This window comes from Centroberyx gerrardi, chromosome 1, assembly GCF_048128805.1.
Source record: "Centroberyx gerrardi isolate f3 chromosome 1, fCenGer3.hap1.cur.20231027, whole genome shotgun sequence".
Classification (NCBI taxonomy): domain Eukaryota; kingdom Metazoa; phylum Chordata; class Actinopteri; order Beryciformes; family Berycidae; genus Centroberyx; species Centroberyx gerrardi.
In genome coordinates this window covers 27,109,930-27,133,821 of record NC_135997.1, presented here as the reverse complement: position 1 = coordinate 27,133,821, position 23,892 = coordinate 27,109,930, and the positions used below count along the sequence as shown (strand labels likewise).

Here is a 23,892-nt window from a genome sequence, read left to right as displayed (position 1 = left end):
TGACTAACATAGGGAGCCTATGTTATAGGTTGGCTTGTATTGCCTTGCTGAGGAAATCTGAATGTAAAGCCATGTTGGTACTGTTAAATGCTTAATATTAGGGCTGGACAATATGGTTGAAATCAATATCATGATAATCATAAGGATTTTTCTCAATATCAATATATATCACGATATGGCTCATGTATGCAAAATCACGTTAAATAATCAAATTAATGTTCATCTCATTGAACCGAATGGTACTGTTAGGTGTGATGTCAAACAAAACCGAAATTTTCAAATAATATTCCTACCATACCTCATTTTATCAGAGTTTTTAAGTAAAGTTTGCTTGTCATCATCAATTTAGACAGCAGAAATGTGTCACGATATTAAAATATCTTCATATCATATCATCATATCTATCTTCATATCATCACGATATGATTCCACTGAAAGACGATAAACGATAATATTGAATTATTGTCCAGCCCTACTTAAACTTTCTAGTTTCTTCAGGTTTTAGTCCTAAGCAGAATACTCATCAAACTTTAAATTGAACATTATTAAATGTATATCGTGATTATAATCAATATTGATCAATATGAAAAAATATTTTTGGTCATGTCGCCCAGAAATATTTTGCATATTGTACTACTAACCCTGTACTGTATTAATCCAAGTGGACATGCAGCACAAAACTATTTAAGACTTTTCATACTTAAGGACCTGCAGATACCAGATTGAAAAAACAAAAACATGGTAGCACAAAACCTACATTAAACTGCTTAAGTTACAACGCAACTACCATAAAAGTTAAATCACTGTTTTCTCATGAGTGTTCATTGACAGAGAGTAGGCCAACAAGTGTAACTTTCAAAAGGAAAAAAAAAAGACTAAACATGTTCCATTGCCATGTAGAGCACTAGTGGGCATTGTTGTTGATACAGACATCCTCCCAATGGTATCACACCATACACTGGACACAAAACATCAACATCACAGACTTATCTGTTAGATACGCAGTACCCTACACAGCAGGGATATCATACAGTGGAACATTCAGACTGTTATCACGCAGTGCCATGCTGAAAGCGTCAATGTTCTGGGATGAGAGAGGAGAAGCAACTCGTGGGAAAAAAAAAAAACACACCAGTCCCCACTTTTCCTCTGGATAACGCCAGCGACACTGCTGTTGTTGCAGGATACGCTAAGCGACTGCATACCGACCACACGTACGTAGATTCCATCACGCACCCATATTAATCGCTGACGTGCCCCTGACCTTCAAACCTCACTTCCTTTCACAAACAGCGGGGTGCGCCCGGCAAAATCACTCCACCATCATTGGTCCCCGGCCAGAGAGAGGAGGGACAGGGCCGAGGGAAACCAGTGACCTCCTCACGAACGGAACAAGAGAGACAAGCTTCCCATTTTTAACCCTTATTTGACCAAGCAAGTTGACCGAGAACACATTCTTATTTACAGAAGTTGCACAGGAAGGGAGGGTTACTTTCTCACACACACACACACACACACACACACACACACACACACACACACACACACACACACACACACACACACACACACACACACACACACACACACACACACACACACCAGTTCCCCTGGAGTAACTGGGGCTTTCGTATCTTGCTCAAGGGCTCTGCGACAGTCGTTCAGTCATTCACTTCACTCACCCAAGTTTCCTTAGGCGGTCCACGGATATGAACCAGTGACCTTCTGGACACAGCTCGAAAAAAAAAGCTGCTGTGTTAACTAAGGTTGCTTATAAATTAGGGGTGTAACCGTTCACCAAACTCAGTTTAGTTCAAAATTGCTACAAGCTATGAACACACCTTACACTTATTCTCTTGATTTTTCACACCACATTTAAATTAAAGTCAAATTTTATTTGTAGATTGCTTTGGCTGAAATGATACAACAATGTAACATTCTGACCACATTAACAGCTCTTTTTCCTAACAAATAATTTAAAAAAGAAATTTACTTTGAGTAAGCCGAGAGACACCTGGACAAGTTTGTTTTTCCTGCATGTGGCAAGTAGTTACCTAGCAAGCCAATCATCAGTCACTTTAGTAAAAGAACAGGTATGGTGACTGGATGAAATACTATGTAAAATAAACCATTAAAGAACCGAACTTTGGCACTGAATATTTAAAAATGTTTTGGTGTAGTACCAATCTGATTCAGTCGGTGCCAAGAAAGCACCAATCTTCAGTACCGAGCCCTAGTGCTGTGCCCGGTTGTTCAAATTACAAAAAAGCTGTCGAAGAGGGCATAGTATTTCACACACTACCGACAACAGATCTGCAAAGATGCAAGCTGTGGCTACATTGCAATATGGTCTGCTGAGGCTACTGTTGGTGGAGAAATTGGTATCTCTCTCTCTTCTATTATGGATTTCTCCCTGCATGATTGTTGGACGTCAGTGCGAAATGGTGAATTTAAAAAGAAGCCCTTGCTCTTTGATTCTTAGGGACTGACACTAGGATGGAGTTTTTTGCATTTGCATATGCAGGGGGGATAGTTCATGCGAACAGTCTACTTGTTACTTAGTGGCGTTTGAGAGAGCATCTAACTAGTGCAATAGCCCGGCATCTAAATCCCAGGGATTACAGCCACTGTGAGAACCTGCCAGATGCCCCACAATGCTTGCTAGTTGACACAGTTAATAGGATATTAGCGTCGGAGAGGTAAACAGGAAACCTGAGCCTGGCTAGCCTGGAGCCAACCAATCTAGTTCTGACACTTTCACACTGTTGGGCCAAAGAACAAGTAACAGAAATGTATGGAGGGAGTGGAAGAAGGCTAAACAGGTCACTGAGGCCACCACACAGAACACAACAGGCCAACTTGTTCATTCAATTTGTGTTATTTTATCATAATTTGTGTTTTAGATACTTTTTAGTGGTGGTGGTGGTGGTGGTGGGGGTGTAATTCAATAGTTGTGTCTTTGCTTTATCTTGAATTTCTTCTTCCTGATCTTTTTATTATCAAATTTTATGACGTTATGCTTTCTCATCACTATGTTTTATGTCTGTGCAAATAAACTACATTCAACTAATAAGCCCTCTGGATTTCATTGGCTCCTCCTACATGGTTTCTTTTCTCTCATTTATTTATTATTTTATTGTAACTTCATGTGGTTATAAAGCAAACTAAGCATAATCATAACCATTAAGTTTGGTAGTAGGTGAAATTAAGTTCTTGACCGATAAAATGTATCTATGTACCTTTATTAGAGAGTATGTGGTCTACATTTCCTGCCTGGATATAAAACTCTGCAAGCAGAGGTTGTCCCTAGAGAAGCAGACACAGCATGAATATTAATGAGGCCTGCTGGCTTCTCAGTGTAGCTCCACTGGCTGCCAGCCTCCTGTTGCAGGGCACATCGTATTAGAGATTGCACCCAAACAAACACATGTGATAGGAGAGTCCCTCGGTCTGCACTGGCACTGCGCCAGCCCAGTTTAATGTCCTTCCTTCAGCAGGGCCTGCTCAGGGCTAATGTTAGCTCTACTTCCCCACTCACCGCGCATCTCAGTTGCTCAACTTCAACAGGAAGAGGGCTTAGGTTTCCTGGGGCGAGCTCTCTGTCGCCAGTTACAAAAACGTCAAGCTCCCAAGTATGATTTACCTGTCTGTGCAAACCTCTGGCCATACAGCGGCAGCTGTATGCCCAGAGGGAGGGGGTAAGAGGGAAGGGGTAAGATGGCAACTTGGGAAGTGCAGGTAGGCGGATGAGGCCATTCACCTCTGATAAGTTTTGTCAATGTGGGGCTGGGAAACGTCGAGATTTTTTGCCGAGACCAGTTTCAACACCAGCTCTCAAACGTTTTCAACAACTCTCTTTTGTTGAATGAGAATACATTTCATTACACAACAGAGTAAATTAATCTGTGGAACAATTACACATGCCAACTGCTTTTCTAAATAGATTCAGACCATACTTAGTTGATTTCCTCAATACAAATAAAAAATAAGAAAAGTGGAACTCTTGTTTAAATAGCTTCGAAACTTTTCAATGTTTTCAATACCTTAAACATTGATGCTTATACCAAAAAACGCTTTTTTTTTTTACTTATTTATCCAGGGAAAGCTAAATGAGCATGTATACTCCTTTTCAGCAACACCCTGCTTTGCATTCATTCACACATTCACACCTGGGAAGGTTCCCAGTGCAACCACAGCCTTCTACTATTAGGCACTGAGCAGCTCCGCTGGAGCAGATAAGTGTCCTTGCTCAAGGGCACCTCGATGGAAGATGTTGGTAAGCTTTTGTTTTTGTTATTTTCATTCACTTTCCCCACTCAGATTTCCCAACGGGTCAGGGGATTTGAACCAGCAAACCTTGCAGTCACAAGCCTGCTTCTCTAACCTCTAGGCTACTGTCGCCCATGGTACCGATAGCAGTCATTTTGGATATGCAGCCCCATCCGTTTGGCTCTGTCACATCACAGCTAGGTAGCTTAATAGCTGTGGATGGGGCAGCTGTTACCCATGCTGACAGCTCCTTATCCATCTGCCGCTGTGAGGCACAGACAGGCCCTCTGACGCTCCAGCCAAAGGCCCGGCATTAGCTCCCTCATGAAGTCTATTTCAGCCTCCACGGGCAAAACAGCTGCCCTACACTCCACACCACACCGTTTTTAGACACTCCAAAAGGTTCAGCTCAAAGAAAAAAATTTCCTCCTCTACATCTGTTGCCAATGAAGCAAAGGAATGCATTTCCCCAGAACCCTCTTAATGTGGGTTCAAACGAGCACAAAAAAAGCAGGTCAGGAAAACCAACAGTACATTGTAAAATGTCTTCTCAAAAAGTCATTCTGTAGAGTTAAGTATAGCCTATATAAATAAAAGATGCACACATTCAGGTTTGAAAAGCAAGAAGCAAGACAAGGACTATGTCTATTTGGTAAGAGCGGGTCCGCTTAAGACATTCCATAGGGCAGATAAGCTATAGTGAAGTCTCAGAATCAGCAGACAGGTCGAGGAGGTCAAGCCAAATGACAGGACAAGTGCCGCGAGCAACTGTGTGACAGGAGCTGAGCCAGGCTCCTCTTGCCCACAGAACACAAGGAGAGTATTGTGGCAGGCTCCGGCCTCCCCATACCAACACAGAAAAAACACACACTCACACATGCAGCTGCATGACTGTGAGAAGAGGAGAAAAATATAGGCCTTGGCTATGATTTAATATCAACAGCAAGCATGGATTTTTAGTCACCAATACCCAGTGTTTCCTCTGGAATTGTTTTGCAGGCAGCTGCAGGAGTGATGGTTGGGGGTATTTTTTGGTTTTGTTTCCACAACTATCCCTGTTTTGGTCCCATTTTTGGTTCTACTGTGGGTGCCAGCACTAAAAATACTTTTACTTGGTTACTTAGTTATGATAAAAGCACCGTTTATGTACAGTTTGGAGTGAAACTGAGATAATTTTTTTTGTAGATTTTACCATTTCTAGCAGTAGTGGCTTGCTGTGGTGGCTCACTGAATATAAAGGAAAACAAATTAATACTCATAGCAGTCAACAGGCTAATGCAGTTGGCTAACAGGCTGGATAATATTAGGCCAACCTGTAATGTCATAACAGACATTGTAAGTAGCTTATGGCTCCAATAAAAATAGCAGACAGGCTGCTCGAACAAAGGACATGCTTGAGGACCAAACAGGTCTGTGTCGCCTTTGTAAGCCCACATTTCAACATCAGTGCCCTTGCCTCACTCAAATACTGATATGATGCATTACCCCAAAAAAGAAAAAAAGAATATAGACTTAATATTTTTACTTATCACTGCAACTCTCATCAGGGAAAGCAAAGGACTTTAAGACACTGAAGTCTGATAAATAAAAACATTGACCTCTGATGTGACCTAATCAGAGCCTTTCTCCAAACCACAGATGCCTTTCAGTAACGGACTGAAAGCAAACAGAACTAGCTCAGATATCCCCTCCAGTGTGTTTAGCGTGCCCAACCAGTGGGTTTCAACAAGTGAGAGCCGTGATAAAAGGCTCTGACGTCAGTTCCATTCATGAAAGGCTGGTGGCAACCTATGGGGACGGAAACGCTTCCCTCAGCCTATATTGAGCAGGCTGTGTACTGAGGTCGCAGGTTCTGCAGCATGCCAACCACTGGGGTGCTGTATTTTTAGCCAGGACAAAAGTAAGAATTTTCTCTTCCACCTCAGGCAGTCACACAGGATATGGAGTTGCCGTGGAAGTAGAAAAGATTTAGGCTTAGTCATGCAGCCAGCATGACTGTTTTTTTAACATGGGAAAATCAAGCAAAATACACCAGAAAGTCCAATAACATGCAGGTATTTAGGAAACACAGAGACCAATTAGCAAAGAAGGGTAGGATTGGTCTCCTCTACCACTGAGGGCTTGAAGAGAGCATATCTACAATACTTTGACAAAATAACCACAAGTATCATAACAATAGGCCTACTTAGGGCAGCAGGGTGGCAGAGTGAGTAAGGAAACCATGTTTTAACCAGAGGACCACGCTGCAATGTCCTTGAGCAAGTTATTGAATCCCTACCAGATCCAGGTTTTGCTGTTCTGTAGCTGACCTGTAGTGTGACCTCCTTATGGAAAAGGACAAGTGAAAAGAGTTTCCTACAGGGATTAATAAAGACTAAAGTATCACATTACATGAGAGTTTCATGGTAGCCTTGATTCAAGTTTTATGTGATCAACTATGTAGTGTACAAGCGCTCATGCATCTCACTGGGAATATTTGACTGAGGGGCAAATAGCTGGCCACAAGCTAAGCCTAAATTGGTTTCCCAGGAGACATGGGTGAGATTTCCCATGCTAGAAGCCCCCTCTCTCATCTACAAACCCACTAGCCTCTTCCCTCTGGGTGGGGCCTGGCTGCTTATTCTACTCTGCTGAGAAAATAGGCTATTGGGTTTAGGTGTACAAAATTGAAATTGCATTCAACAAGCAGTAGATGAGACAGCTGCGCACCTGCAAAAAGTAGTATGCAATGGATTTGGACTGGATGTAGGGCTGAAACATCTCCCTATCCAGCAAACCCCCTCTTCCCCCCCTAACAACGCAAACAGTGTTGTTAGTATTGAGCATCCAATTGAAAATCCTGTCACACAAGACAAACTCACAACACACAAGCCTGCATCTCTCTGATGCATGGGCAGGCGAAACGTTGTGCAGTGGGTGGATATTATCTAACACTTGATAGTGGAATAGCATACTCCAAAGGCTACTTCGCTTCTAACTTACTTAGGCCAGAGCTGGGCAACATGGCCAAAATATCATATTGCAATGGTTTTCTAATTTTTTAATGGTATAACAATCAATTACTGATAGTATTTGTTTTTTTTTTTTTGGGGGGGGGGGGGGGGGTTCCCAGTACATATTGCACTGTCATGTGACGTCAAGCCAAATGCGTTTTTGAGGTCTCGTATATAAAAAAAACTCTCCCAGTGCTGCTTTCATTCAAGATGCTCTATCCTCATCCAATTTTTGCTCCCATTTCATCATTAATTCTATTCCTGCAATATGCAATGTTTATATTTACTGGATTCAAATGACAATACAATTTCGGTTAACAGTATTGTAAAAGCCCACACCGTGGTGGGGATCCCAATCAGTATACCTCAAAATACAGTATAGCACCCAGGCCCAACTTAAGCTCCAGTGGCTCTCAACCAGTACATGCCACAATGTTACAATTACATATAATCAAGCATTGCTGCCCCATAAACCATTACTGCAGTTTCATCCTTGGCTGGCAGCTCTTGGTATTTAGTGTTGAATGTATATATACGCTAGTGTTGTCACAAATTACCAGAATTCAAATTTTGATACTAATACTAAGTTTAATTTCCAAAAATTCAATGCCATGAAAATACTACGGCAAACACAACAAGCACAGATCCTGTACAGACCCACGGCGCGTGTTCAATTCAAATCACTGAAGCATTGCGACACAGTTATCGGTTAAAGAATCCCACTAACATTACTTAAATACCACAAGGTAACGTTACCTACCGTTAACGTTTGTAGGGCAGCAGAAGACGTGGTATCAGGTTACTGTTTACTTACTAACACAGGCGAGTTTGGAGCAAATGGTTCTGTTTTCACACCAGGAGATTATGTTGAACTGAGTACAATGCTGCTGGTCTGCGCATCTCCAAATGACAAGCATAACGTGATGTGCACATCAAGCACATGATCAATTTAGATCAATTTCTCTACATCGACCAACTTTAGATTTTGTGCTTATGTATTGGAAATACTGCGTCTCTTAGTCAAAGTCGCCCTCTAGAGGCCGGCTCACAAAGCGAGATCTCACTAAGCGTTACCTGACTGACTGACTGACTTGAATTTGCCTCGTGATGCCCTCGGCTCAATACTGAATACTCAATACTGAATTCAATCTTAGTCCTGCCATGGAATATTGTGCTGCACAAAAGTGTGCCAAAGCATGAAAAAGGTGAAGTACTGCTGACACTGTCTAACGTTTGAGTAAGGACATTTGGAGAGCCCATCTGTCAAGACACACAATCAACTATCCCCATTGCTCATGGTTTCAACATAGTCAAGGCAGTATCCGTTCTTAGAATATATACACAAGGTGGTGCCTAGAGAGTGGAAGCTATTTCTACAACCTGAAGGTAACATTTAGCTTCCTTCCTGCAACACCTGTTTTTCCTATGAGATCATCTTGAGGAAGACAGCTTTCTCAGAATCTAAAGTTCATCTGAAAGAAACTAGCTAGGAGCCACAAACACTTAGCCTCAATTCAATCACATTCTCCCAAAAGTTGGAATGCAATGAACATGTTAACCAATTGCTGTTTTTGACAGACAACAGTGAAAAAACCCCCACAAAATGTTAGATTCCCTCCCTAATACTATGGCCTGGGTTAATCCCCCCCATCCCCCATCAAAGATTCTTCTGTGACATTCATCTGCATAATCTAAAACTGTGCAGCAAGAGAAACACTAGAATGCTCCTTTGTTGAAGGAAATATCATTCTGGCCTGTGGAGATAGCGCCGGTGCAGCACAAGCCTGGGCTGTGCTGTGCTCCACCCGAGGCAGGCGCAAACAGTAATCTTGTGACTGTAGGTTGACTTCCTCACACATGCATCCGGATTCAGTGTTACACTAAGGAAAAGTGTCACTGCTGGTCACATCTGATATGGATAAATAACGATGACCAAAACAACTCAGGCCTAAGCACCGGTCCACCAATGGTAATGGCTATTCAGGCAGGGAATTGAATAAGCCATTGGAGAGAATGCGTCCACACAGACAGGAATTTTGCAGACCAAAGCACGTATTTCCATAGTGACACAGCTGTGGCAAATGTCAACACATAGGCTTGGGCTTGTTTCTACAAAAGCTGTATAAGCCTACAGAAAACACAACAAAACAAAACAATGGCAATTTCCTTTATGTATGCCTACTTCCATGTCTGAAACTACTGCATAATTTGCAACTTAATTAAGATTGTAATGTCACTCTAAGTTGTACTGGGCCCCCCACCCACCATCCAAACTGCCCTACAAAGGCAAACAGCACTAACAACTTTCAATGTGTTTCAAAGGTCAAAAGGTCATGACTACTACTTTAGATTTATTATTAACCAAAGATAACCCAGAAACGTTACTAAAAGAAACACCACCCACTTCTGTAGAAAAAATATGTCTGTCAGATAAACTGTAAAATAATATACTTGTAATATGGCAGCAAAAACCAATCTACCCCCTATATTAGAATAAGTACCAGGGTCCAGGGGTAAATTTAACACCAGTCACCTCTTGGTGAAATTTGGCTGTGGCTTGGTAAGTTCATCTTTTAGAATCCACCAGCCAGCTAAGTGGCCACTGTAAATGATGAAAAACTATCTGGTTCTGGATAATACCCCCTTCAACAATGAACTGCTACCAATATACAGACATCTCATTCAAATAATGACAAGTACCTCAAAGACAATGCAACGACTACACCCAAACCTACAAATCTAACATTGACAACATTCTGATTTTAAATGATAAAAAGATCAGAAATTACACAACATAGCCACGGACAACGCCCCTATTCTTCTGATAAATCTATAAGCACAAAACTTGAGAAAGCTAAATGGTCGCTTTTACTTTAATTTCTAAACTCCAACGACCCAAACAGGAAGCACATTCCACATGATCTCAGAAGACAGATCTCTGGCTAGACTGTAGTACACCCCCCGAGAGAAGTGGGGCAACGTTATTTATTAATGCAAGTTCTAGACAATCTCCTCTGCACTGAATAGACCATAAAAAATATACTACGACCATCACTTCCATTGTGTGGTGCTCCTACCTTGGCAGACAGAGTACGATTCGCTAAAACTAGATGAAAGAAGCCGTTTCCCGAGTTTTGGTGCATGAGCCATGCATTAAACCAGTACCCGAGTTAGCTGCATAATTTCTCTGTAAATTGCATTGGGGGACAATACTCCTACTGCAGCTAACTAACTATCCAGCGTTATCTAGCAGCACGGCTACTATCCGGCGATTCGCCTTGAATGCAACTGCGAAGCACTGTTACCTCAATATGGAACTTAAATAAGACAAAAAACTAACCAGTTGGTTAGTTTGGTTTTGGGTAGATGGTTAGTTTTCTACTTGCAAAGACACTATTTAAGAATCCGATCACTATTTAGCAGGAAGGTGTAATGGAATCCCCGCAAGCGCAGTTAGCCAGTTTCATCGAAACTCTCCGAGATGACATGGCCCAAGTCATGGGAACACTATGTCGCAAGCTATTAATACGGCCTTTTAACGCCCTAAATACAATTTCGCCGCACAGACTTGCGCGGCATCAATGCAACATTACGGCAAACGATTGAAAAGCGAATGACACAAAAATACAACAGCGAACACAGACGCTAGCTAACCGGTACCTTGGGTCCGTTGCATTCCCTACTTTGACACTCGCCCACTGGCCACACAGAGACAGACACTCTTGCTAGCTAGCAAGCTAACGCAGTTTCCATGAAGCCCATCAATTTTATCAGTATAACCGCAACCACTTACTTAAATTGACAGAGCAGTTCTAAAACCATGTATCTACCGTCTGTGTGTGTAACCTACATTCTATTTTTCGCGTGATGGACGATTACCGATGCAGCGCAGAAAACCTCGAACACTTAGGTCCGTTATCGGACATACAGTTAAACCCGGTCGTTGTTAATACGTAATGCCAGTTATTGTTCTTTCCGTACCCCGGCATAATTTCTCCGTTCTTCCACAACTATCTGTTGACAACATATGGATCTGGTCTAGAGCGCTTCCCACTGATACAAGGCGTAGGAGCCGAGGAAACAGAAATAGCCGCGGCCGCCAATCGCTCGTACTGCGCTAGCATAGGCGTATGCGCCTGTTTCCATAAGAGATCAAATTGGCTTTGTACTTCGACATATAGAAAATGGCACATGCATTGGTAAACCTGTTTGGAAACTGTGAACTGACTGTTCGTGGGGGTTCGTCGTCAAATTGTTGCGGGAATAAGGAGAGAAGGACGTCAGAAAGGGACGTGTCCGATAATGGGCGCACTAAGTTATATCGGTACTAACCCAGGCTAGCTAAATAGCTAAGTGAGCTAACTAATGTTAGCTACCCAGCTAGCTCTCTGCGACACGATTCTCTGCGTTGAGAGAAAGCACAGGCAAATGTAACTGGCACGGTGGGATTCCGATATCGGCCAACAACAGTCAATGTCGTCGTAACCAGGAAAATCACGGACAGCTTCAGTGAAACACAAGACATAAACGTTAGTAAACGATAAGTTAATCACCGCATCGCTCACCAGCTCTAGGCATCCACCCTCTTGACAGCGAATCCCCTGTCTGTGTGACCAGTGTAAAGTCGTCTACAATAACAAAATAACACTTCCTGTCAGAACTTTCACAGTAAAACCCTTACCGAAGAACATATGTTTGAACTGTTTTTGAGTAATACAAAGTGCCAAAGTGAAAATGATGACTATTTTAGGGAGAAATTTGTTGCAAATAAAATTATTTGATACTTGTTATTCTTTTTCTCAAAAGTGACAGATCGTGTGCTTTTATTTTAAAGGCGTAATCACCTAACTTCCAGTGTTACTCGGACTATCTCCGGTTAGCTTGACGCACCTTTCTGTGTGTACATCTGATGAGACGTTTCTCTATCTAGACTGGGGGCGCCCTTTTACTCAAATACACGACAAAAGTTGACACCCTTTTCAAAACTAATCCAGATCATTCAAATATTATTATCACCAAAAGCAACTGTAAGCTGATGCCTTTGAAACAGGTCTGTACCTTGTGTAGACTGCTGTCTAGGAAACTTTTCAAGAATATAATATGGTGCTGATCACACCCATGAACTGATGCGCCCAACAATAACTTGTGGACTTTATCGCACCCAAGTGGCCGTTTTGGTGTATTGAGTACAGCACGTAATATTGTTTATCAAACACTAGAGGGCGACAAAAGCTTACTGTAGCTTGCACAAATAATTATTTTTATTATTATTTTAACTTCTTATCCTTAACCACATTTGGTGGTTGTGCGTCTCCTTTATATTCGTCCTTCTCCAGTGTTGAGACCTCTATTGTTGAGACCCACGCCATGCTGCCCTACGACCAGTACATGCACCGCTTCACTGCCTGCTTCCAACAGGTCTGTCCCTAGGTAAACTTGATGCCATGTTTGTTGCACCTCCTCGCTGACGTGTGGACTGACGTGTTCCACCTGATTGATCCGACCTTGCAAAGTCTGTTCACAAGATCCACCTAGTTTTACATCTCCTAGATTATTAGAATTAGCGACATTCTCCAAATCTCTAAAATTTATAAAAATGCCTAGAAATTACACTTTGTTTTTACACAGTGTAAAGTAATTTAACCCCTGGAATGTATGTATTGTTCATTTCTATTTTGGATCTATTTTTGGATATTGTCTTATAACATATATGCTAATATGTACTATACTCATTTAACTCTGGTGTTCTAGAAAGAACTGTCTTTGGCAATTTGTTGTATTTGAAGGCTTAAAATAAAATTAAATAAATAAATAAAAAGTGATTCAACTTGGTTCCTTGCCAAAAATGAGAGATTAGAGATTAGATTAAAGTCAGAAAATTGTGAGAAAAAACTCCCCACTCCTTGCCATAGCATCCAATGCAAATTGCTACAGATAAGAACATTAGCTAATTAAATCTATGTATATGGTTATACAATATGATGCAAGTTCTATCCACTACTGCCTATAATATAAACCCCTTGTAGTTTACTTAAGACTACTACTAATGTATTTAAGGTAATCTCCATTTTAGACATTGAACTGACTCTTATCCAGAGGGGCTTACAATGAGTGCAACAGTGGAATAAACTCATTTCTAGATCACCAGCATTACAGGCAATACAAAATATATGAGCATGACATTTGAGCAGCACATTGAACTCAACTCTGTCTACAGGACATTGTGTGCTGCTGCACTGGTGACCCGCCACTATCAGCATGCACTGCAAAGTGTGGCGGTGTGGCATGCACAAGCCCTGGATATAGTGTGACTTGTAGGAGGGGCAAGTGTGGTGCTGGACTGGATGCCCTTCAAAAGGCTCTCCCCCTGAGCTGCTGGGTCCCACTCAGCCAGGCTAGTTGAGCACGACGGACCACGGCAAGCCCCTCTTGACAACATGGGACTCACACAGGACCCCGCCTTCCACAAGCTGCAGGACTGGTACACAGCCCATGCCTTGAACCTCAACCTGAGGCATATGTTCGATGCTGACAAGGAGAGGTTCAGCAAGTTCAGGTACCCATCCTGTTCAAACCCATTTTGTATTTTTGTCTGAACATATGCAGTGTGCTGAATGTGTTTGCATTCACAGCATCCTTGAACGGTGGAATATGTAAAATAATAGCTATTTTGTGTGTACATAGGCTGTAACATTTAGCCTGGTGTATGCAGCTATGTTAACTATGTTCATCAAAAGGGCGTAGGGAGAAAAGTTGGATTCTTTTCCACTTTTATGTGCATCCAATGAAGAATGAGCAAACAAAAATGGAAATGAATCGTAAAGCAGCACACTAAAACTCAGTTAAGATCATTGGAAGCTTTTCACACCGTTAACTATACGCTGGTTTTATATTCATTTCCATTGCTAGACAAGCTCACAAGAGAAATAGATACACCTCGACACAACTCATGTATAGCTCCATTACCTAACACTGTAGTTGCAAACTAGTTGCTAAACCACAGCTGTATTTGAATGTATCACAGAATCATATTGCAATAGATTGGTATAATGCTTGAAGAGTGGCATTTTGTTTGTTTTCATTCAGATAATGTCACAATCTTTGCGTTGTCTTGAGTCCGGTCAGATACCTGATGACTTTCTGTGTTTGGGCAGCACAACACTGAAGACTGAAGATGGAGACATTCTGCTGGATTACTCCAAGAATCTCATCACTGAGGAAGTCATGAAGATGTTGGTTGATCTGGTAAACTCCTTTTCATCAGAATGAGTCACAGAATTTCAAATGCTACGTTTGCTAATGAGCTCCTTCAAGCCTTATGTCCACTCAACACACTTTCATCAAGCCGATGTGGGCAGCTGTCCAAAATGGGAGATTGGGACTATTGTCTAGCTGGCAGTCCTGTTGTTCCTTGAAAGCAGCAAGTGTGGGCCCATTCATTTGACACATGACTTCACCTTTAGTCAAAACATGTTTATCAAATGCAAGTGGAATCTATTCATTGGAGGGACAGATTCAGCAATTTGAATAATAAGTCTACTTTTTGATGAGTGTAGTCATACCATACCTTTTCATTATTTAGATGTACTTTTTGGACATTTAGCTGACACTGTGATCAACTAATGTATGTATTTATTGTGTTTTGTAGGCCAAGTCAAGAGGAGTGGAGGCTGCCAGGGAGAAGATGTTCTCTGGAGAGAAGATCAACTTCACTGAGGTGCACATTGTTGATCAGATTTCAGCCTCCTGCGTTTACACCATGTGACACAAAAACTCTTCACACGTGAAACTGTTTGCTAGGGGAAACAGTTTGCCACATAACACACGTCTGCTGAAAATGATTTCAGGCATTTTGCTGATGCTCTCCTCCAGATCCAATTACAATGAGTGCAACAGAAGAATATACTTTAATTCCGAGTGTTAGTGCACGTGTGTATTAACCCTCTCCTGTCCTGGTGCTGTGGGTATGAAGGGCCGTGCCGTGCTCCATGTGGCTCTGAGGAACCGCTCTAACACTCCCATCATGGTTGGTGGCAAGGATGTGATGCCAGATGTCAACAAGGTTCTGGAGCAGATGAAGGGCTTCTGTCATGTGAGTCATGTTTTTTTCTTTGTATTTTTTTGGCACTAATCATCTACCATCCTAAAGCTCTGTTGCACTGTGTTTTACACTTTTCACACCCGGTGTATTCATGATTTTAGCGGTCCAGCTCATGACATTTTGATGCAGCTGTCGGCAGTTTGAATGCAAACTCAGTTAATATTGATGATGACTGTGTTTATCCGTCGCCCTTTTGTGTGAAATACAGAGAGTTCGCAGCGGTGAGTGGAAGGGCTTCACAGGAAAGGCCATTACCGATGTTGTCAACATCGGCATCGGAGGATCTGACCTTGTGAGTGCACACGTGGTGCATATTTGTGGAAGAATGGATTCATCATATGTTTTATTGCGAAACCTTAACAAGTCATCACATAACTGTTTCATAGCCTTTTTTTAGTCCAGACTAAAGACCTTGTTAATACATCTCAGAATCCACTTTTACTTCCTCCATACCAGCCATTCCTTTCCCTTCACTTCCTTCCCTGCAGTCTGGCATTTACTGTGGGCTGTCCTACTACTCTCATATTCACTCACACAGACACACACACACACACACACGTATACATCCAGACACATTGCAAACTTTGTGATGTTGTTTTTTTCTCTCGTTTTTATTTTACTTGTTGGTCTGTAAAGCATTTTGTAGTGAACCTGTTTGTCAAAAGAGCTTTCTAAATACTTTTGACTTGAACTGACTTTAATTTTAGGGCCCACTAATGGTGACTGAAGCCCTGAAGCCTTACTCGAAGGATGGGCCCCGTGTGTGGTTCGTGTCCAATATTGACGGAACGCACATCGCCAAAACCCTGGCGCAACTCAACGCTGAGACGACGCTCTTCATCATTGCATCCAAGGTGGCTGTTTTGCCTGGACCAAATTTTGCATGCTGCACCAGAATAAGATCTCACATCTTAAGATACAGTATGTTCTGCATCACCAGCCAACCAACCAACTCAGTCGTTTACATAATCAGTTCATATTGTAGTTAATAACATGTGATAGACTGGGCATCATTTGAAATTGAAGTTTCCATTCAAACAGAGGAATCTGGTTGCGCTGCAGGGCTGCAAGCTGTGTCATGCTCTTCCAAGGCATTCAAGCCGATGTTATGTCAGCCGACATTCATGTCTGAATGTTTTTCATATCAGCCTGCCAGCCTTGGCACACAGATGTGGCAGGCGCAGCCAGAACTCAACAAATTGAAGTATCATTCCAAAATACTGTGTATCCGTTTAGAAAGATTTTTGTTACTTTAATTTCAGTCAATATTTCAAAAGCACAGATGAGTCTGTCCTCAAAAACAACTATTTTGTAAATTAGACTTAAGATGTCTCAAGGGCTTAATGTGCTTCGCTTCATGTAAGCAATCATTATGTAAGGGTAGGAGTCATTTTTTAAAAGTTGTATTAATATTAGTACAAGTTGTGTTGATATTAGTACTTGGTTATCTATCTATGTCTATCTCGTTGTCCCTTCACAGACATTCACCACCCAAGAGACCATTACCAATGCTGAGTCTGCCAAGGCATGGTTCCTTGAGCATGCAAAAGATGTGAGTACCCGGCGGTCCAAGCAAGCAGCAGAGCATTGTGTGAGCACACTGTATTTATATCCCTCTCTAACACGTCTCTTCTCTGTGCTTCTGCAGAAAGCTGCTGTTGCCAAGCACTTTGTGGCACTCTCTACCAACGGCGTAAGTTACTGTGCTGTTCATTCACAAGGGGTAAACATTTGATCTGTGTCCAGAAATCTAATCGCAACTATCCCGCCTTTCTCTGTCTTTCCCCCCCAGCCCAAAGTGAAGGACTTCGGCATTGACACGGAGAACATGTTTGAGTTCTGGGATGTGAGTGCTGTTTAAGCGGTGATGCAGACTGTGTGCAGCAGGTCCTGTCTTCATCCCCAGGCTATGATGGGGCCTTATGCAGAAGCTATAAATAGGCTAGACTTTTGACCTGTGAAGTAGGTGGGATGGACGCTCTGGCCAGCAGCTGCTGGGTAATCAGAAGCCTCTCTCTCCGGCTCTGCCCTGAAGAGTATGTTATTATTGGTAGCGACCTTCTCTCTTGCAGAGGTTGCTGTAAAGGCTGGGTCGCATCAAAGGTCAGGGAGCTGCATTTAGTTACATTGTCGGTATTTAAAGGGTAACTGCTGTAATATGCCCTTTATGTCACAGAGGAAATGGCTGCTTGCTGAAGTTTTGCACCCATAACATGTACAGTGTATGTTACAGGTGGCATTCACATAAGAGACCAAAGGCTTTTGTGTTACTATCTTTAGCCTGTCCCTAAGAGAAGAAACTTGTTGATAGTTTTGAGTACAGGATGGAATATTATTTATCAAACACTAGAGGCCAAGGCCGTGACTTTTGCAAGAGGTCATAAATTCATGTTTTGCAAAATAGTTTCATATAAGCCCAGATATACTTTTTTTCAGTAGTTTATTTTCTCTTCTAGTGGGTCGGTGGCCGTTTCTCCTTGTGGTCTGCCATTGGAATGGCCATTGCCCTGCACATTGGTATGTACAGTAGATACATCTTTTTGCAGCTTTTAGAACAAGTTAAAGCTTTGATTCCGAATTTCTTTTGTGCTATAAAATTATTTAAATCAATCAGGCAATCAATCAATCAGAATCACTTTAATCACCAAGTTCAATAAATGTACAGGGATTTGTCTTGCTGAGATTGACGGAGAGACACGCTGAACATTTACAGATTATCACAGTACATAGTGACACATGGCACACGGACAACAGGACCTCACATACAGTGCAGAGGGACAGTGCAGGATGTACTGTACTATGGACAGTAGACTGTAAATATCACCCTACACATATTGATTCAGTCAATTCAATCAATCAACTTACTTTTCTATCATATTTCCCTCTCCTCATCAGGCTTCGACAACTTTGAGAAGCTTCTTTCAGGAGCTCACTGGATGGTAGGTACTGCATGACTTATCCACCTCCGTACATTCTTGTGTGGGTCGTGCAAGATCACAGCGTCTCTTGTGGATTTGCACTTCTCCAGTAATGGCTCGGAGCCATACTGGAGAGAAGATGCAGGACAGGTGGATGTGTATAAATGAACATCTCACCCTCCCCTCTAGGACAACCACTTCCGCACCGCTCCTCTGGATAAGAACGCTCCCGTCCTGCTGGCTCTGCTGGGCATCTGGTACATCAACTTCTTCCATGCTGAGACCCACGCCATGCTGCCCTACGACCAGTACATGCACCGCTTCACCGCCTACTTCCAGCAGGTCCGTCCCTACGCTGCCCCGGGCCACGCATGTCTCTGGAAAGAATCAGTGAAGAATTGTTAACCCAGTAGACATAAAGTAAAGCTGGAAACAAGACTCCATCCAGTGCATTTTAAGAAGTGATTTGAAACAATTGAACCATCTAACATAGACAAATACACATACAAATACTATGTTTTAGGGATCATTTTCACTTTAAACACTGGCTGTTTCATTGTAATCTGAATTATCAAGGCATGTATACATTCCTGTATTGATCCAAGAGCATATTTGCAGCAGATAGGTAAAGAGTGTTCTTTATATAGGGTGACATGGAGTCCAATGGAAAGTACATCACCAACCAGGGGACACGTGTGAACTATCACACCGGACCCATAGTGTGGGGAGAGCCAGGAACAAACGGACAGCACGCCTTCTACCAGCTCATCCACCAAGGTATCATTACCCAAAGTTCATCACTCAATCTCTCCAAAATAGGCGGTTCAGTCCAGAAACATTTTAGCATTTTGTCAACCAAGAACTTAAGTATCCTACTGTCCTATAAAAAGTACTTTGTATTTTGTATCATCTTTTTTTTTTATCAATTATTGGTTGAGAGTAGATGTCACTGTTTTGTTTTTCTATTTTATTTTGGAATAAAACTCAAATGTGTAATGATAAATTAATGAATGAATCAATCAAACAATCAATCAATCAATCAATCTATTTTGGGATAATCAAAAACTAAACATCTATTTTGTAATTTTGTTGGTGTTTCACAATGTTAGCCATGATGACTCTCATATTTTGCTGTGAATGTGTAGAGAGTATTAAATGTGTCACTAATGCAGCCCAACTGTGTTCAACACAGGAACCCGCATGGTCCCTGCTGACTTCCTCATCCCAGCCCAGTCACAGCATCCCATCAGAGACAGCCTGCACCACAAGGTATTACTGCAGGACACTGGAAAATGTTAGAGAATTACCAGTCTTTCTTAGAGTCTGGGTGGAGACCAGTATTGTAGTCGAGGGTATACACAGATATATGGACTACCCTCGCCTCCTTTAATGGAGTATGCCTATTGAAAAACCTAATTACCACTGACTTGTACTGGATAGCAAGGGGAAGGCTATGCAACTCGATTTTCATTTTCACCTTTTGGGGCGAGGTTGCTTAATTAATTATTGGAAGAAGCCTAGAAGCTGAAGGTGTATTAGGAATATACACTGAATGCACAAAATATTAGGGACAGTTGCTTTTTTCATGAAGTATACGGATGAGGTGAATCAAGGTAAAAGCCTTTTGATTTCCCTTATTAAATACCAATCACAATGGAGGAGATATCAGGAAGATGTCCCTAATATTTTGTACCTTCAGTGTATTTTTCCACATTTCATAAATCATCTTGCAGCCCCCCAAAATCCTCTTGTGGCCCCTGTCTCAGGTTGAACTGTACTTTATCTGAGGTTCTGTGTATCCCATGTGGCTGTAGATCCTGCTGGCCAACTTCCTGGCCCAGACAGAGGCTCTCATGACTGGTAAGACCACAGAAGAGGCCAAGAAGGAGCTGGAAGCCAGCGGCCAGAGTGGAGAGGCTCTGGACAAGATCCTGCCGCACAAAGTAAGTCAAGCCAAGGCAAATTTACTGTAGTAAAATATAGATTGTGAATGTCCTGTGCTCAGCAGCTCTCCCCTCAGGGGTCGGTCAGAGCAGAAACACATGGATGAAAGTTTTGTATTACACAATGAAAGGCTTCAGATCTGATTCATATATGTTAAGTATCTATACAGTTCAAACTTAAACTTGAGAACAGACACTAGTCTCTCATGTTATTCTTCCAAAGCAAACCATATACTTAGTGTGTGTGACTGCTGTAAGTGCAGACAGCAGACTATATATATGTTCTTTATAAAATGGTACTGCCCCCTAGTGACCATAATTATGTTAAATAAGCATAATAATCCAATCTGGGTGGGTGTGCGCTGATAATGATCGCTTACACCAAGCTGACTGTATTGTTTGACCCAGGTATTCCAAGGAAACAGACCAACCAGCTCAATCATCTTCAAGAAACTGACACCTTACACACTTGGAGCTCTTATCGGTGAGCGCAAACCATGGGTCACATGACTTCAACCATTGATGCTGTGTTCAGTTTTATGAATAGAAATAGTAGTGGTATTATTATTAGTAGTAGTAGTAGTAGTAGTAGTAGTTTATTGATAACATGGTGGGAAATACCACTGAAACACCCCAAGTGATACAAATCACAGATGAAAGTGCAATCAGGACACACATATGCTCACAGACAGAATACAGTAACATTCAGAAACATACAGTAAATAACAGTCATTGTCTATGCTGCTAGGAAGTCACACTAAGAGGAAGGGTCGGCTACAACTGCACTGTTTTCATTCCAAAGCCTCATTGCATTAGAAACAAACAACCACTTAAACCTCTCTGTAGATAATTCTTTGTTGTGATAATGATTCTTCTCTTTTACAGCGATGTATGAACACAAAATCTTTATCCAGGGTGTCATGTGGGAGATCAACAGTTTTGACCAGTGGGGGTGAGTGAAGCACACTGAGACTAAGATATCCATGCTGTCATCTTAGAGTCCAGTTTCTGTCACTATCCACATCTATTTGTCTATCAAACCTGGTCAGGGAAAATTAATGATAACTACCATCAAGATGCTCTTGAACAAGGCAATTAACACCCAAACTGCTCCAGTAGTGTTGCCCAGTGGTCAGCAGTAGAAGACTGTGGTTGTACTGGGCAGTTTTCAGGTGTGAATGTGTGTAACTGTGTGAATGTGAAACAGAGCATTGCTGAAAAAGATCACTAGACTCGTAATCACCCTAATTTTCGTCAAATTTGAGTCTATACCGTATGTAGAAGAGTACATGAGTACAAAATTGACACCCACTCTTACAAAATGATTGCTGGCATTTATGTAGAACATATTATGCACTCTTACAAAATGATTGCTGGCATTTAAGTAGAACATATTATGGGTTAGTATTGAGGTTCTGAGTCATGATAAGGTATTTGCATATTTAGGTTTTTCGTCTGTTTTTGATGAAAGCCTTCATATTTTCTGCTCTCATGATTGATGATGTTTGTCTGCGTCTCTGCCCCCTCCACATCAGAGTCGAACTGGGCAAACAGCTGGCGAAGAAGATCGAGCCCGAGCTCAAGGATAATGCGGAGGTCCACTCCCACGACTCCTCCACCAACGGACTCATCAACTTCCTCAAGAAAAACTTTGCCTAAGTGGCCGCCGACAACCTCCGCTGTCCCTCCCCACACTATGCAGCTCACCGGCTCACGAGCGTGTCCTAGCTGCACGGACAGGAGACTCACACAAGCAGCTGGTCACTCCCACGCAGTCGAGCAGAAGCACTTTTTATGTTTGTACTATCATTATGAATATCGTGACTGTCTACAGCGCCGTCTTTTCTATGTTTGTTAGTTTACCACTGTGAGGGGAAAAGCTACTGTGGAAGGCAGGGTGAATGTGATCGCACTCCCTCTCCACTGTCAGAGCAATGTAGCTTTCGGAATAAATATCTTTACACAAAGTCAACGTCTGTGTTGTTTTCTGGGTGACGCTGTCATACCTGTCCCAATGTGGAAAACAGCTACACTGTGATCTGAATACATATTGAGCAGGAACGAACACACTTACATAATGTAACTGTAAATGTGTGATTCAGGCTCTGGGCGAGGAGAGTAAATGAATGACACTCTCCCATCCTTCAACAATAATCAGTGAGTAAGGCTCTTAACCCACAATTGTTGCAGTGGAGCTGCTCCGTGTCAACAGTAGAGGACTGTGGTTGTAACTGGGTGTAACCGTATGAATGTGCTGGGAGGTGATGCCGAAAAAAGAAGAGCATGCATTCTCAGCAAAACCCAAATAAAGGGAAAAAAGAAAGGGGAAAAAAAACAAAAAAACAATGAAAACCTGTTTGACTTATTGAGTTTCTGCAAGCAACAGGTCACTAGATGGCATTAGAGTGCCAGACTTATTTAGTGGAGCCCAAATCAGCCACCCAGTAATCAACTATTTATTCAGTGGAACATAGGGTCAAAGGTCAGTGCATCTGCTCTGTTCCGTCCCCACAAATCCCCAGACATCACAGCATCCATTTAGAGAGCAAAACAAACATCAGGCCAAAGCAACATCTGGAAAACTTCATGTGACCAGCCGTTCCTCACTGTCAATCTATTTAATCATCGTGAAACTTTGTTTGCTGTATGTTTTCATATTGTCAACACAAAGCTGTCTGTGAACTCCTCATGTAAACATGACATTAATAAATATCATAAGGGTAAGGAAACAACAGATCATGCAGTACAGTGATGCCTTTAACCACCATACACTAAACGAGACTTATAATATATTTCACTATGTCTCTTCCTTCTCAAACCTGCTGCTGAGCACAATTACTGAGTGTGTATAAGGACAAACAGAAAGTAAAAAAAAATCCCAGACCCTAGACACTGCCGGCTTTTCAATGCTGTTGCCAGGCAACAATACTTTACTTCAAACATAACTTGGCCTTTTTATTTCTGGCTCTGAAACAAGATACAGAACAAAGTGAATTTGGCTGAGGATAGAAACCCTGCTAATTGACATTTTCAGGATGATTAGCAGCAGGTATGTTGCAAAACATTAGTAGAATGCTCTCCTGTTCAAAGAGCGTACCGTTTCCAACTACCTTAGACCATGAACAGAAAACACATTTTTGAAATAGCTATACATCCATATTGGGGAAAAAAACATTCACTGATATTCATTGTTCAATATATGACAATCACATGATTCCATCCAGTCGTTTGTCAGAGAGGGTGTCACATTCTTCAAATGGAATCACATCTCTGAAAGAAACTTCTCTATTCAAGAGTGTCAGAAGTGTCAGAGCCATGGAAACACAGTTAGACTCACTGGTATTAACTGGAGCCCAACACACAGTTATGACTCTCTTTTCAACTATTTAAGCCAGGTGGTGGGGTGTTGAACTGAACAAACAGCAAGTAAACCTGAGGAAATAGGTGATTAGGGCTGCTACAGGAAAAAGCTCAGGTTTATTCTTTAGAAAGCAGAATCAAATAGCATGAAAAAGGTCCTGTGCACGTTCCTGAGATGTTTGTGGAACAATGGTGCTGCATACCCTCGCATTCCACTTCATGCTTTATTGGTTGGGCCTGTCAGTCATTTTGTCTCTGGCCTGTTTAAGAGCTGCCCCCCTGGCTTGATCAGGGTCCCAACCTGCCCC

The 23,892-nt window shown here is 42.0% G+C and overlaps 2 protein-coding genes across 2 annotated transcripts in view; one reads left to right on the top strand and one right to left on the bottom strand.

The window, feature by feature from the left end:
* Window positions 1-11,864, bottom strand: part of garre1 (granule associated Rac and RHOG effector 1) — a 45,076-nt gene extending 33,212 nt beyond the window's left edge. Inside the window, exon 1 of the mRNA XM_071897342.2 lies at window positions 11,828-11,864. The gene's annotated coding sequence lies outside the window, so the exon portion shown is untranslated. The remainder of the gene's footprint in view (window positions 1-11,827) is intronic.
* A 1,797-nt stretch (window positions 11,865-13,661) lies between these two features.
* On the top strand, window positions 13,662-22,556 carry gpib (glucose-6-phosphate isomerase b). The gene is made up of 18 exons (XM_071897324.2): window positions 13,662-13,818; window positions 14,417-14,507; window positions 14,911-14,979; window positions 15,235-15,354; window positions 15,572-15,655; window positions 16,071-16,217; window positions 16,844-16,915; window positions 17,012-17,056; window positions 17,156-17,209; window positions 17,820-17,880; window positions 18,259-18,302; window positions 18,471-18,623; window positions 18,929-19,058; window positions 19,474-19,550; window positions 20,096-20,224; window positions 20,633-20,708; window positions 21,110-21,176; window positions 21,760-22,556. Exons 1-18 carry the CDS (start codon window positions 13,700-13,702, stop codon window positions 21,881-21,883), a joined length of 1,662 nt encoding a protein of 553 aa, XP_071753425.2. The 5' UTR covers window positions 13,662-13,699; the 3' UTR covers window positions 21,884-22,556.
* Window positions 22,557-23,892: the final 1,336 nt, after the last annotated feature.

Coding starts and splice junctions, on each gene's coding strand:
- gpib (XM_071897324.2), top strand. CDS start 13,700: ATGGGACTCACACAGGACCCCGCCTTCCACAAGCTGCAGGACTGGTAC. Junction 15,355..15,571: donor AGATGAAGGGCTTCTGTCAT/GTGAGTCATGTT, acceptor TGTGAAATACAG/AGAGTTCGCAGCGGTGAGTG. Junction 16,218..16,843: donor TCTTCATCATTGCATCCAAG/GTGGCTGTTTTG, acceptor GTCCCTTCACAG/ACATTCACCACCCAAGAGAC.